The 16,321-nt window shown below is 45.7% G+C and overlaps 1 protein-coding gene across 2 annotated transcripts in view; it reads left to right on the top strand.

The window, feature by feature from the left end:
* The first annotated feature begins 2,444 nt into the window (after nucleotides 1-2,444).
* The window catches only part of LOC134909877 (uncharacterized), a 49,094-nt gene continuing 35,217 nt past the window's right edge, over nucleotides 2,445-16,321 (top strand). Inside the window, exons 1-3 of one of the 2 annotated variants that reach the window (XM_063917220.1) lie at nucleotides 2,445-2,676; nucleotides 6,814-7,087; nucleotides 14,689-14,826. In XM_063917220.1, the coding sequence (XP_063773290.1) occupies nucleotides 2,602-2,676; nucleotides 6,814-7,087; nucleotides 14,689-14,826 (487 nt within the window). In that variant the 5' untranslated portion in view covers nucleotides 2,445-2,601. Of the gene's footprint in view, nucleotides 3,038-6,813; nucleotides 7,088-14,688; nucleotides 14,827-16,321 lie in introns of both variants that reach the window. The other variant, XM_063917219.1, reaches the window with a different exon arrangement.

Raw genomic sequence — 16,321 nt, forward strand, 5'->3', positions numbered from 1 at the left:
ATGCGCGCTGCGTACCATGCGCATGCGAATTTTCCAACTCATCGCTGCGTTGCGAAAAACGGAAACGAGTGAACAACTCGGAATGACCACCATGGTTTTGCCCATTAGCTAACAAATTTGCTGCTGCAATCACATCTGAATTATCCCCTAAATCCACCACTTCACAAAAAAAAAAAAACAAGCCCAGCTCACACACTTGTAGTACAAGCAAACAGGACTTACATACCAGCAATATATGCCAAAAATCCATAAACAGAATATTACCAAACAAAACACAGCCATAGGCGTGCGCACGGGGGGTGCCCGGTGCGCACAGGCACCCCCTAATGTCCGGCACCCCCCACACATCACGCCTGCTACTACAACATGAACACACACACACAATGATGCCCGCGAGTTACCGCCGAGCCTGACCTCCTGTGCTGCTCATTGCTGTGCTGTCACTGTTCTACCCCCACACCCCCTCCCGCTGCGCCGGCCGCCCAGTCAAAGTCAGACTCTCAGTGTTGTGGATGGCTGGGGCCGCAAGTATTGACACAGTTTCATTATGTTGCAGTTATTCCACATGTATGTTCTGTATTCATCTACATTGGCGCAACCCACCCTATGAGCGCCTTATAATTGTTATACAGATGCATGTGGAGCATTGAGTTCAGCCATGGTTATGTCTAACCTACACAGAATCTTGTACTGTGGTTAGACAGTTTAGATACCGCTCTTGTTGAGATATGTTCTCTGTTTGTTCTCTAAGAAGTTTGATTCATGCTATAAGTTGTTCAGTACCATCATCACACCCTGCTAAGGATTCTCCTGTTTTGTTTTGTTTTTATTTCATGTCTATATATATATGTGTGTTTTGTATCTTTCCACATGGGTTTTTGTTTCTGTTTTTGTAAGGTCTCTTGGCAACGGCTTACGGGAATCCGGTGCGGTCCCGGCACCCGTCGCACTTGGTGTGACGTCATCGACCCTAGCCGCAGCCTCGGGACCACGAGTCCACATTGTGAGGGTTTTCACTCTATAAAGGTATGTGTTTATTTTTGTGTTGTATCCTGACGAAAGTTTTTATAATAAAACTGAAACGTTGATGACCGATAGGCTGCAATTGCCTTCATAATTTCTATGCTTACAAAGTCCGGAGAGTGCCGCCAATCTTTCTCCATATCTAATTCCACTTTGAGTGGTAAGGAGGGCACCAAGGCCAGTACCATACTGCAGCCTGAGTGCCGGCCACTGCAGCATCTATATATATATATATATATATATATATATATAGACGTCTAATTCAAACAGCAGCGGCACTCGTGGGATTTAAAGTCAAAAATCAACGTGTATTTCACATCAAGATAGCCGACGTTTCGGGGCACACACGCCCCTTTGTCAAGGTGAGTTACCCTCGGCGGCGGGCTTCTGTCCCGCTCAAAATACTTAAAAAACTGGCGGGGGCTCTTTATATACATGTACAGTGCCCAGCTGTACATGTATATATGTAATTTTGCCAAAGGAGAGGTTTATATGCTGCCCAGGGCGCCCCCCCCCCCCCCCCCCCCCCCCCCTGCGTCCTGCACCCTTACAGTGACTGCCGTGTGTAAGGTGAATGGGAGCAATGGCGCACAGCGTTACTGCTGTGCGTTACCTCTGTGAAGATCAAGAAGTCTTCTGCCGCCTCTGAAGTCTTCTTTTCTTCTCATACTCACCCGGCTTCTATCTTCCGGCTCTGCGAGGAGGACGGCGGCGCAGCTCTGGGACGAACGGCAAGGGTGAGACCTGCGTACCAATCCCTTTGGAGCTAATGGTGTCCAGTAGCCTAAGAAACAGAGCCTTGAAACTCACAGAAGTAGGTCTGTTTCTCTCTCCTCAGTCCCTCGATGCAGGGAGTCTGTTGCCAGCAGGCTCCCTGAACATAAAAAACCTAACTAAAATGCTTTCTTAACAGGAAACTCAGGAGAGCTCCATGTAATGCACCATCAAACTGAGGTCTGGAGGAGGGGCATAGAGGGAGGAGCCAGTGCACACCTAGACCTAAAGTCTTTCTTAAAGTGCCCAAGTCTCCTGCGGAGCCCTTCTATCCCCATGGTCCTTACGGAGTCCCCAGCATCCTCTAGGACGTAAGAGAAAAAGTGTTAGCACACAAGTTTGTCACTTTGGGCATGACCTCACACATGGATAACTTATTATAGAAAAAACAGTTAGGCATAGGCAGCATACCCTCCAACATGACCCGCCCCACTAGGTACAAAATGCTCTGTTTCTGGACTTCCCTCTTAATTTATTATTGCCATCGCCTGTGAAGAAACAGCTTTCTTATCATTTAACTAGTTCAACACAGGTGATGGAAATCATAACTTAAGAGGGAAGTCCAGGAACAGAGCAGTTTGTACCTAGTGGGGTGGGTCATGTTGGAGGGTCTAAGGCAGTAGTGTACAACTACTAATGCTATACCATATAACGCTCAGGCGATGTCTGTGAGACGCCGTACAGGGAGCTATTGCACAGCAGCCGCCACTAATTGCCCCAGATGCGTGAGACACATTCCCAGAGCAGTGATGCTGGCTATAGCAGAGGCCAGGGCTGCCATACATACGCGCATGCGGAGTGAGCATGAGGCGGACAGTCTGCGGGGCTCTAAAATTGGCCGTGGACCTTAGTTTCCTTCCGTGCCCTCCGCCGCCGCCGGTATGGTGCTGTCCTCCCCTATATAAGTGCCGGGCGCGGAGATGGCGGCAGTTAGGTGACAGTACACAGGTGGGCAGGGATGGAGGGTGACGCAGAGCGGCTCAGGTTGCGGGGAACCGGCCCAGTCACAGATGTGCCACCCGGGGAGAGTGCGGCGCTGCCGCCAGAGAAGCCGCAGGTGGCTGATGGTGAAGGCGGGATAGAGAGCGCTCCCTGTCGGGGGATGCTGGACATGAGCGATGAAATCCTGCTACTGATCCTGGATCTCCTGGACCCCTTCTCGCTGCTCAGCGCCGGCGGCGTCTGCAGCACCCTGTACCGGGTCAGCTGCACGGACAGCTTGTGGGCTCAGCACTGCAGGGTAGGAGAGCGGGAAATGCCTTCATTTCAGATTGTGGTTCAGAAAATTAAACCCATTTTCGCTGAGGTTGCAACGTGTCTGATAGTAGATTTAGCATTTGTAAAAACACTTTAAACTTTGTTCCATTTTGACCTGTTTTTATGCACTGCATTAATGTAAAGCCACAGGTAGTGTGACTGATGAAGGGCCCCATATACTAGACCGATAATGCCCGATATATTGGGTGAAATCAGGCATTTTTGGTGTGCTTTTCCCCCGATCCGAAGTGCGTTCCTGTGTGCATCGGATCCCCCTAGATCCGACATATCACGAGTGCTGCACTCGTAATATGTCGGATCCCGCAGTAAATGGATGGGAAAGTAAAAGCTACATTGTATGCAAAAAAACCTGCATACGATATATCTAATACTAGCCTGCCAACGGGGAGGTTGGAGGAAATCTTATGACATGACGGTCCGTCATGTCGTATAAGTGTATGGGGCCCTTGTGGCTTGCTGACCTCATATTTTTCTAATTTTGTAAACGGAGGTTCACTTTAGATTGGTGATGGGCATCAACTATTGGTGTCTAGCTAACCACAATGTGCTGTTTCTGATGGTCGGTGTATTGCCATTGGTGGTGGTCTGACTAGTGACTATCTCTGCTCTTGATGAGCAAGATCTGATGGTGATGGGTTTTTCCAGGCCCTGCATTTCACTTCCCTACCTGCACTGCCCATATTGTCGGACTGGCTCACAGGGGTACAGGCCCAGCACCTCCTCTAGGGATCAGGTAACTTATACTGAACAGGACTGTGGTGTATTCTCTACAGTGCATTGCTGTTATCAATCTAGTACATTATGCATGCAGTATTTACTGGAAATATTTATCAAGGGGCCCAGACATGCGCTCTCTAAGGGCTGCTTATAGCATCTCACCAGTTGGGATGTCTGTGGTCATGTGACTGACACCACTCGGCATCCTGGTGCCAGAACACTGATTGCTGACGTACTGAAGCTAAGTATTGGGGTCGCTGTTGGGGCTAGGCATTAGATGGGGGGATTAGCCCTAGCCGCCTGCCACACCTGGAGTCTTGGCTCCAGCCACCACCCCATGCGGGTTAGGATGGGAGACAGGGGAGGGGTAAAATAATTAATTACTCCGTCCTCAGTGGTGCATTTCCCATGCGGCATGTGCCTAGGGGCAGCACTTGGATGCTTGTGTTGGTACTGTCAGCCCAAAAAGTACCAGGTACTGAAAATATTTCTACTGTACTATACCATATGCCATTTTGAATGAAGTGTAAGACATGCACACACTGCTCCTGTAAGCTGTCCTAATTAGTAAATATGTATACATAATTAAAAAATATGTGGCTGTCTTATTTATAAAATTGGCCATAAATGGTGGGCTTATAACCAATTCATAAAAATAATAAAATTAGGCAGGCACGGGGTGGCCATTACTGTTGTGCCTAGGGGCGGCCTCACCCCTAAATCTGCCCCTACCTGTCCCCTGTTGGTATTCTCAATGTTGAGATACCACTGTCACTCATGTGACTGCTGGGAACCCATACCGAACCCCTCTCAAATGGTTAGCCAAGAATTTGTGGTGGCTGGTCGCACCCCTAAGCATGGGGTGTGCATGCCCCCTGGTGGGACTTTCATGCCCCAGTCTGACACTGACTGCCCACCTGTCGTTCAAACCATTGAGTGATTCCTACTAATGATGGAGAACCATTTCATGTCCATCCCTTTAGCACAGTGATACTGAGGGGCATGTTCATCAAATATCCCTATACAGTTTTCTCTTCTATTGCTTGCAGCAGTACAAAATGTTGTTGTTTTTGGTGTTGTGTGTTTTTTTTTTTTTTTTTTCTCAAATTTGTCTCCCTGGTAATAACTGACAGCAGTCAGCATGGACTACATACATTACTGGACAGACAGGGCCCCTACTGTTCCTGTGTGACCCGGGTCACACAGGAAGTCTGTGGGGTATATTCAGTTAAAGTCTGATCCATTCAGACATGTATTTGTCGGAATGGATCCGACAAGGGCTATTCAATGAGGCTGTTCCTGACCATCTCAATCCAACTTAAAAAAAAAAAAAAAAAAGTTGGGATTGAGATGAGTGCGCTGAGGAGGAGACAGAGGAGAGCAGTGGCTACGGTGTAGCAGGAAGATGGGGCACCGCCGCTAGACCTCACGGCAGCGTCCACCTGGCTCCAGCAAGCGGCGGTGGTGCCCCATCCTCCTGTTAAGTTGCGGTAGCCGCTGCTCTCCCAGTCTCCTCGTCTCTTCTCCCTCATCTCAATCCGCCTTTTTTTTAAAGTCTGATTGTGATGGTCGGAAAGGGGGCCAAAACCTGTCGGATTTGGCCCCGTTTCCGACAGAAGCACGGTGGCTGTTCCGACAATCCACGTGCTTTCCGACAAGTCTGAATTCCTGACTTGTCGGAAAATTCTGGGGTGTATTGAATATGTCAGAACCCCTTCTGACCTAAAAAAGTCAAACTGCCGTCTTTACGACAGATGACAGCTTTCGACTGCACCTGGATATCCAATACAGGGGTATAATCAGGTGCAGATTCTTTAAAAAGGAATTTTATATTGAAGGGAATGGTCACCTTGTTTCCAGTGGGGAAGTTCTTGCATGTGTTCCCTAGTCATGACTGACGCATCTTTCCCTTGATAAGTGATAAATAGACCACAGTGGAGCAGTGGTGTGCGTTGAAGTGAGGTAGGGCCTTTCCTGTCATACTAATGTATACGCCAGAGTTTTGACTACAAAAAGTATATGAAAAATATAAAAAATATATTGGGAATCTTTGTATAATAATTTTTATAGTCAAAACTCTGGAGAAAGAAGTCTGAGGTGAGGCACTGCCTACCTCTTCTGCACATCTCTAATCAAAACTCGCCAAGTTTCCAGCAGTATATAGGTGGTCATTCCGAGTTGATCGCTAGCTGCATTCGTTCGCTGTGCAACGATGAGGCAAAAAATTGCACTTCTGCGCATGCGTTGCAATGCGCACGCACAAAGTATTATTACAACGAACTATGTAGTTTCACACAAGGTCTAGCAAAGCTTTTTAGTCGCACTGCTGGCCGCAGAGTGATTGACAGGAAGTGGGTGTTTCTGGGTGGCAACTGACTGTTTTCAGGGAGTGTTCAAAAAAACGCAGGCGTGCCAGGAAAAAAGCAGGCGTGGCTGGGCGAATGCAGGGCGTGTTTGTGACGTCAAAACAGGAACTGAACAGTTGGAAGTCACCGCAAGCACTGAGTAGGTATTGAGCTACTCTAAAACTGCACAAAAAATTTGCCGCCGCTCTGCGATCCTTTCGTTAGCACTTCTGCTAAGCTAAAATATACTCCCAGTGGGAGGCGGCATAACGTTTGCACGGCTGCTAAAAACTGCTAGCGAGTGAACAACTCTGAATGACCACCATAGTGCTTCCCTTGTATACAATGCCCACATGAACCCTTGGGCTCACATATTGTGCGTAAATCTGTCTCTGCTACTAGCCAGTGACTCCTCAGCCATTTACCTCACCACACATCCCTGCTGAGGAGCCACACTCCTACATGCTACACTGTTTGGTACAGTTTGCCTGTGTATTAATGGCCAGTTTCTTCACTTTACATGCGCTTCAAAGGGAAAGCTGCGGTGAAGTCAGTTGAACAGATCTCCTCTTCACATAATGCACTATATGGGTTCTTAAAATCTAAAAATGTACATTGTAGTGTTTTTTTTATTTTTTTGCAAATTATTATTTTATTTTTTTAATTCCCTTTTTAGGTTGCTTTTGCCTCATGTTTTAGAATGGACTGTGTGGATTATACCCCTAAGGAAGCCTTTAAGCTCTTGTATATGTGGAGGAAGCTGTACAGAACCCTACCTTACAATAGAAAATTACAGGACTTGTTGTTTTCAGGAATTCCTCCAAAGAAATACTGGGTGCAATGGCTCGTGTTAGAAGAAATGGTTCCCCTCCCCCCAGTCCAACTAACTGTTGTTGAAATTGAAGAAATTTGGGGAATAAGTAAAGATCTACTTGATGAAAAATGTAAAGGTTGGTTTGCTTGCTTACTTTTGAGAAAGGCCGAACATTCTAATTTGACTTCATTAGACTGAAGCCAGGTACACACTAGCCAATTACCAGGACAGTCGGTCAATTTGCTGGTCAGGGCGTTAATTGGTTAGTGTATGCAGGAGCGTTTGAAGCTGATAATGTCAAACACTCCTGCAGTGGTTAGATTGGGTGGACGGTTTGGTGGGGGAGATGTACTAAGCAGTGAAGAGAGAGGAGACGTGAGCCAGTGGAGACATTGCCCACTTCAACCAATCAGCATTGAAGTAACATAATTTGCATATTATAAAATTATACGTAGCAGCTGATTGGTTTCCATGGGTAACTTCTCTACTGGCTCACTTCAGCTGATTGGTTTCCATGGGTAACTTCTCTACTGGCTCACTTCACCCCTCTTTTTTCACTGCTTAGTACATCTCCCCCAGTGTGTGCTGCACATGTTTTATTGTTGCCATCCTCTCAATACCATTGTAAAGATAAAGGGTACACACCGAGCAAGAAAATAGTCCATTGTGTACAGGTGCTGGTTCCTATAATTTCTCCATTAAATCAGGGCGTATATAGGATAGCACCATTACTTTATGGACAGTGATAAAAATGGGATGTGCCCTTTTTTGTTGCCCAGATATTACATTTCACAGGAGCTTCAGGAAGGGGAGAATACTGTACTTCAGACCTAGAAAATTTACAAAACTGGTGATCTAATTGGACATAGGCACATGGTTTTGTTTTTTTGGAGCATGTGCAAAAAAAAATTACTATATGCTACCCAAACTAGCACAGTACTCATTCTGCATCAGGCCCATTATCTGTAATAATACTGTTGGGGGGAGTGGGGGGGAATTCAATTGTCCTGTTTGAGCGCACTGAGCCATGGGGAGACAGCAGACCAGAGAGCTGCGAGCTGAAGTGAAAGCTGAAATGTGTGAAAAGCGACCTGTTTGGGTGTCCAAGCAGCACTTTTGGTGCCCAGCACTTTGGTTGGGTTTAGCTGTCTTATGCAGCTAAATCTGGCGCGATAAATTGTATTGAATTGCCCCCTTGGTGGTTGGCTCCTACCAATACAACACTTACTGCTTGGAGCTCTGTATTATGTTAGATGGTAATGCTACAAAAAGTTTTGATTTTCTATACAAACCACTTACCAAACTGAACATCATACTCTGAAGTGTAAACAGCTCAGATCTGCCACTTACTATGACACATTGGGGGCGATTCAATTGTCTTGGGTGCCCAATCTTCCATCTAAAGTGACTGGATTGCAGGGTGCAATTAAGCTTGGTTTTATTTTTTTTATCATGCTGATCGTACCCTGACAGCCCGGGATTAGCTGCATAAAACTGCTAAACCCAAACAAAGTGCTAGGTGCAATGCAAAAGGTGCCATTTGGGCACCCAACAGGTCACAAACTCGCACATTTCAGCTCACCAGTGCGTGGGGCTGCAAAATTAAGTGTGTTGCCCTGGTGGCTCAGCACACCTGAACTGAGCAACAATTGAATTGATTCATTGGGGGCCATATAGTGGCAGCCCTGGGCAGAAACGATTGAATTCCCCCACTGAATTGCTGTGATTGAGTACAGTATTCATTAATGTGGAACGCTGGTCCAAAAACACTTTTTCCTAACAATTTGTTTACAATAAAGTGAGCTGAATGCAGTTAACATTTCTCACTTCCGTTATGAAGTACAGTCCCGGTTAAGAATGGGGAATAACCGGAAAAAGACTGTTTGGATTGCAAGTATAAAAATGGACACTCTTAATGCAGTGCACAGTTGCCTTACTATGTATGGGGCTTTGTTTTTGTAAATACCAGTATGGCAGTTAATATTAGTGATGTGCACCGGAAATTTTTCGGGTTTTGGATTCGGTTCCGAGGCCGTGTTTTGGATTCGGACGCGTTTTGGCAAAACCTCCCTGAAAATTTTTTGTCGGATTCGGGTGTGTTTTGGATTCGGGTGTTTTTTTACAAAAAACCCTCAAACAGCTTAAATCATAGAATTTGGGGGTCATTTTGATCCCATAGTATTAACCTCAATAACCATAATTTCCACTCATTTTCAATCTATTCTGAACACCTCACAATATTATTTTTAGTCCTAAAATTTGCACCGAGGTCGCTGGATGACTGAGCTAAGTGGCCGACACACACACCTGGCCCATCTAGGAGTGGCACTGCAGTGTCAGACAGGATGTCAGATTTAAAAAATAGTCCCCAAACAGCACATGATGCAAAGAAAAATGAAAGCAAAAAAGAGGTGCAAGATGGAGTTGTCCTTGGGCCCTCCCACCCACCCTTATGTTGTATAAACAGGACATGCACACTTTAACGAACACATCATTTCAGCAACAGGGTCTGCCACACGACTGTGACTGAAATGACTGGTTGGTTTGGGCCCCCACCAAAAAAGAAGCAATCAATCTCTCCTTGCACAAACTGGCTCTACAGAGGAAAGATGTCCACCTCCTCCTCATCGTCCGATTCCTCACCCCTTTCACGGTGTATATCCCCCTCCTCACAGAGTATTAATTCGTCCCCACTGGAATCCACCATCTCAGGTCCCTGTGTACTTTCTGGAGGAAATTGCTGGTGAATGTCTCCACGGAGGAATTGATTATAATTCATTTTGATGAACATCTTCTCCACATTTTCTGGAAGTAACCTCGTACGCCGATTGCTGACAAGGTGAGCTGCTGCACTAAACACTCTTTCGGAGTACACACTGGAGGGGGGGCAACTTGGGTAAAATAAAGCCAGTTTGTGCAAGGGCCTCCAAATTGCCTTTTTTTTGCCAGTATACGTACGGACTGTCTGACGTGCCTACTTGGATGCGGTCACTCATATAATCCTCCACCATTCTTTCAATGGTGACAGAATCGTATGCAGTGACAGTAGACGACATGTCAGTAATCGTTGGCAGGTCCTTCAGTCCGGACCAGATGTCAGCACTCGCTCCTGACTGCCCTGCATCACCGCCAGCGGGTGGGCTCGGCATTCTTAGCCTTTTCCTCGCAGCCCCAGTTGCGGGAGAATGTGAAGGAGGAGCTGTTGATGGGTCACATTCTGCTTGACTTGACAATTTTCTCACCAGCAGGTCTTTAAACCTCTGCAAACTTGTGTCTGCCGGAAAGAGAGATACAACGTAGGTTTTAAATCTAGGATCGAGCACGGTGGCCAAAATGTAGTGCTCTGATTTCAACAGATTGACCACCCGTGAATCCTGGTTAAGCGAATTAAGGGCTCCATCCACAAGTCCCACATGCCTAGCGGAATCGCTCTGTTTTAGCTCCTCCTTCAATGTCTCCAGCTTCTTCTGCAAAAGCCTGATGAGGGGAATGACCTGACTCAGGCTGGCAGTGTCTGAACTGACTTCACGTGTGGCAAGTTCAAAGGGTTGCAGAACCTTGCACAACGTTGAAATCATTCTCCACTGCGCTTGAGTCAGGTGCATTCCCCCTCCTTTGCTTATATCGTAGGCAGATGTATAGGCTTGAATGGCCTTTTGCTGCTCCTCCATCCTCTGAAGCATATAGAGGGTTGAATTCCACCTCGTTACCACCTCTTGCTTCAGATGATGGCAGGGCAGGTTCAGGACTTTGCTGGTGCTCCAGTCTTCGGCACGCGGTGGCTGAATGCCGAAAGTGGCCCGCAATTCTTCGGGCCACCGACAGCATCTCTTGCACGCCCCTGTCGTTTTTTTAAATAATTGTGCACCACCAAATTCAATGTATGTGCAAAACATGGGACGTGCTGGAATTTGCCCAGATGTAATGCACGCACAATATTGGTGGCATTGTCCGATGTTACAAATCCACAGGAGAGTCCAATTGGGGTAAGCCATTCTGCGATGATGTTCCTCAGTTTCCGTAAGAGGTTGTCAGCTGTGTGCCTCTTATGGAAAGCGGTGATACAAAGCGTAGCCTGCCTAGGAACGAGTTGGCATTTGCGAAATGCTGCTACTGGTGCCGCCGCTGCTGTTCTTGCTGCGGGAGGCAATACATCTACCCAGTGGGCTGTCAGTCATATAGTCCTGAGTCTGCCCTGCTCCACTTGTCCACATGTCCGTGGTTACGTGGACATTGGATACAACTGCATTTTTTAGGACACTGGTGACTCTTTTTCTGACGTCTGTGTACATTTTCGGTATCGCCTGCCTAGAGAAATGGAACCTAGATGGTATTTGGTACCGGGGACACAGTACCTCAATCAAGTCTCTAGTTCCCTGTGAATTAATGGTGGATACCGGAAACACGTTTCTCACCACCCAGGCTGCCAAGGCCTGAGTTATCCGCTTTGCAGCAGGATGACTGCTGTGATATTTCATCTTCCTCGCAAAGGACTGTTGGACAGTCATTTGCTTACTGGAAGTAGTACAAGTGGTCTTCCGACTTCCCCTCTGGGATGATGATCGACTCCCAGCAGCAGTAGGCGTTACACTCAAGGATGCATCGGAGGAATCCCAGGCAGGAGAGGACTCGTCAGACTTGACAGTGACATGGCCTGCAGGACTATTGGCTTTTCAATCTAAGGAGGAAATTGACACTTAGGGAGTTGGTGGTGTGGTTTGCAGGAGCTTGGTTACAAGAGGAAGGGATTTAGTGGTCAGTGGACTGCTTCCGCTGTCATCCAAAGTTTTTGAACTTGTCACTGACTTCTGATGAATGCGTTCCAGGTGACGTATAAGGGAGGATGTTCCTAGGTGGTTAACGTCCTTACCCCTACTTATTACAGCTTGACAAAGGCAACACACAGCTTGACACCAGTTGTCCGCATTTCTGTTGAAATAATTCCACACCGAAGAGGTGATTTTTATTTTTTTTTATTTTTTTTTTATTTATTTTTTGTATTTTGACCAGGCATGTCAATGGCCATATTCGTCCCACGGACAACAGGTGTCTCCCCGGGTGCCTGACTTAAACAAACCACCTCACCATCAGAATCCTCCTTGTCAATTTCCTCCCCAGTGCCAGCAACACCCATATCCTGATCCTGGTGTACTTCAACAGTGACATCTTCAATTTGACTATCAGGAACTGGACTGCGGGTGCTCCTTCCAGCACTTGCAGGTGGCGTGCAAATGGTGGAAGGCGCAACCTCTTCCCGTCCAGTGTTGGGAAGGTCAGGCATCGCAACCGACCCAATTGGACTCTCCTTGGGGATTTGTGATTTAGAAGAACGCACAGTTCTTTGCTGTGCTTTTGCCAGCTTAACTCTTAAGTTTTCTAGCAGGAGGATGAGTGCTTCCATCCTCAGGTGAAGCTGAATCACTAGCCTTGAACATAGGCCAGGGCCTCAGCCGTTCCTTGCCACTCCGTGTCGTAAATGGCACATTGGCAAGTTTACGCTTCTCCTCAGACGATTTTGATTTAGATTTTTGGGTCATTTTACTGAGCTTTATTTTTTTGGATTTTACATGCTCTCTACTTTGACATTGGGCATCGGCCTTGGCAGACGACGTTGATGGCATTTCATCGTCTCGGCCATGACTAGTGGCAGCAGCTTCAGCACGAGGTGGAAGTGGATCTTGATCTTTCCCTATTTTACCCTCCACATTTTTGTTCTCCATCTTTTAATGTGTGGAATTATATGCCAGTAATATATCAATAGCAATGGCCTACTACTATATATACTGCGCACAACTGAAATGCACCACAGGTATGGATGGATAGTATACTTGACGACACAGAGGTAGGTAGAGCAGTGGACTACTGTACCGTACTGCTATATAGTATATACTGGTGGTCCGCAAACTGTGCAAAACTGAAATGCACCACAGGTATGAATGGATAGTATACTTGACGACACAGAGGTAGGTAGAGCAGTGGACTACTGTACCGTACTGCTATATATATGTGGTCAGCAAAATTCTGCACTGTCCTCCTACTATATACTACAATGAAGCACAGATATGGAGCGTTTTTCAGGCAGAGAACGTATAATACTGGTGGTCACTGGTCAGCAAAACTCTGCCCTGTCCTCCTACTTTATAATACTGCTGGTCCCCAGTCCCCACAATAAAGCAATTAGCACACTGAGCACAGATATTTGCAGCACACTGAGCACAGATATTTGCAGCACAACTTGCAGCCCACTGAACATAGAAACTGAGAGGACGCCAGCCACGTTCTCTCACGATCATCTCCAATGCACGAGTGAAAAATGGCGGCGACGCGCGGCTCCTTATATAGAATACGAATCTCGCAAGAATCCGACCGCGGGATGATGACGTTCGTACGCGCTCGGGTTAACCGAGCAAGGCGGGAGGATCCGAGTTGCTCGGACCCGTGAAAAAAAGGTGAAGTTCGGATCCCGAGGATCCGAACCCGCTCATCACTAGTTAATATATGTTGGAAGGGTTTTATGGGGCCACCTAGTGCTTGAACTGGCTAGGTCTCCAATGTGATGTGTTTTGGAGGTATGCTTTACTTTTTGGATATTGATAGTTTAAAGCTTATGCCAAACAGTGCCTAGTGTTGAGATAAAAAAAATATTGTTGGTCTTGTACAACATTACTCCACTTATAAGATGTTGTGCCATGTGCTTTTTGTGCAAACTATGCGAGATTTCACGCAATCCCGTGTCAGTCTTTTAAAGCCTATGCGGCACATCCAATTAGCTGCATTAATTTTTATTTTATTTTTTTGTCCTTTACTTTTTACTTGGCACGGCTAGTGATGGTTTTGAAATTCATTTAACCACATTAATGATCAATAGGATTTAATACAGAGCAGTTGCAAAGTTGGGGAAAATCACAAAGGTAAAAATGTCAGGACTTGGTTCAGAACCCCTGGGACACCCTTCCTAGTTATTAGGCAAGGAGAGGTTTTTAATTTGTCTTAATATGGCTGAAAATGTCACTTAGAATAATCAGTTAAAAGTGAGACTGGTATATCGGTGTGTTGTATGGCTGCGACGAGTGTTAACACTTAAAGGGGGTACACACGGGAAGAGATGTGTGCTGAGTGATCTATCACAGAGCGCGCAGCACACCTCTCCCCCTGCTCAACACCCAGTGCGATGTTTGGTGGGGGGATGCTTACTTCACCTAGCGGTGAAGTGAGCGATCGGACTAAATTGTGGCCAATCTAGAGTCGGCAAAAGCGACGCGTGGGGCTACATATAGCTATTGCTATGGGGCATACACACGAAGCAATGTATGCTTCTTTTCTAAGCAATCTAGTCTGATTGCTTAGAATTTAAGCACAAGTTGCTGCGTGTGTACCCCCTTTTACAGATGGGAGTTACAGGTTGGGTTTACCAACGAAGTGGCTTAAAATGGCTAATCACATTACAGGTAATTTTATGCATCCCTAAACTTAATTAAAGCATTTATTTGCTGGAAAGCATGTAACACAGACCATAGCATAGTAACTGTATGTACGGTGCCCACCTATCTGTTTGCGTAATGGGCAACAAACACCCTACAAAGTAATCTTAGTTAATGCATTTTAAATAACAATGCTTGAAGGAGTCTTTAGTGTTTGGCAAAAATTGCACTTTTTATAGCAGTTTTGAGTATGTAGCTACCACTTGTATGTCTATACTGGTTTATGCTAATAAGACTATTCTTGTGTGGTCTACAGTTGCAGATGAATATTCAGAAGGAGGACAAGTACCTATCTTCAAATACGACTGGAAGGAGCTTCATAACATGGCCCTCTTACACCATGGGGACTACACAAATGTACAGTCACATGTTCTTAATAAAATGAGCTCTGAATGTGAGTACTGAATCCATTACTCTACAAGCATTACAGTGCAACTGCCCATTCCTAATCAAATTCTATGTAATTCAGTTTATGGCATGCCTATTGGTTGACATTTCCTTTGTAGTGCAAAGAGTATCTTCTGTTCTGCATTTAGAAGGAGAGACATGTCCTTACTAAATCTGTAGTGTTTCAGATGTCTAGAAGATAATGGGCCTGATCTGATATGGATATTACACAGCCACAGGAGAGTGGCTGTGCGATACCGTGCAGCTAAAATGCAAATACTGCAGGAATACAGCCTCCTGATAGCATCTGCAATCAGAGTGCTGTCAGAAGACTCATCACTGAGATGACTTGGCCCCATTTTGTAGAACTGTTCCGGTCACCAACCCCCAAATGCATTGCAACTAAAAAAAAAAAAAAATTATTTTGGGGGGGGGGGGGGGGGGCAGCTGAGAACAAAAGACTTGTTCTGCACATACGCAGAATGGGTCATGCACCTGCGCCGTTCCCAACATTGGGCTTGATTTGTATGCAACCCCAATGTCCTCTGTAGAGGTCAAATAAGGAAACTGTTGCCAGTAAGTGGATGTGACTATTGAAGTGTCCCATTTCTTGTATCAGGCTGCATTCATAGTAATTCATTAAACAGAATGAAGCAGTTCTGTGATGTCTCCAGAATATCTTACTGTTCTATTTTGATACCTTCTACTGGTGCCCTAAATGCAGAACAGGTTTACAATGCTTTCATTTGCGTAAAGATGCTTGTTTTAGCAAAATGCCTGTTCGTATGGTAGTAATACGTATGCTGAGTTTTCTGTTCCTTTCTTTAGTCATGAGATGACTTAGAGGACTCCTAAAGAAAAATTCCCTTAACATTGAAATATGTTCACCCATTACATGATCTAAATCCAGTCACTCCTTGTCTGTTCTTTCTAAAATGTGTTTGCAACGTGTGGTACCCCAAGGAGTGCTACTACAGTAATGCATGATCTACCTCGGTGTGTACCAGGATAGGATAAAGGATATATAAACATGTTGCACATAGGGAGATAATTTAGGTTTTCAAGTAATTCGGGAGGAAAGAATTTTGATTAAGTATTGGAACGAAATGGAATGCACTGAAATGGACCATCATGGTTGGTGTAATTGGCATTACTGCCTCTCAGCACTGAGATCTTGGGTTCAATTCCTATCAAGGCCTTAACTGTGTGTAGTTTGTGTGTTTCATCTAACAATCCAAAAACATACAGTAAGTTAATTGGATTCTTACAAAAACCCTAGTGTGCTTTTTCTCTGTAAAGCCGAGCGGGATGCGTGTACCATCTAAAGAACTGTTATTGGAGGTTCAGACTATGCTTAAGTGTAATGATGTTGATCCTGATACTCCCCTCTGGCACTCCCGCTGGCTCCCCGAACTGTATAACTTGTCAGGTGAGCAGACATGGGAAAACTAGGAGTCGAAAGTATTGGGCAATTATACTATGCAAATATTTTGAAGTCTTTT

The sequence above is a fragment of the Pseudophryne corroboree genome, chromosome 4 (assembly GCF_028390025.1).
Source record: "Pseudophryne corroboree isolate aPseCor3 chromosome 4, aPseCor3.hap2, whole genome shotgun sequence".
Classification (NCBI taxonomy): domain Eukaryota; kingdom Metazoa; phylum Chordata; class Amphibia; order Anura; family Myobatrachidae; genus Pseudophryne; species Pseudophryne corroboree.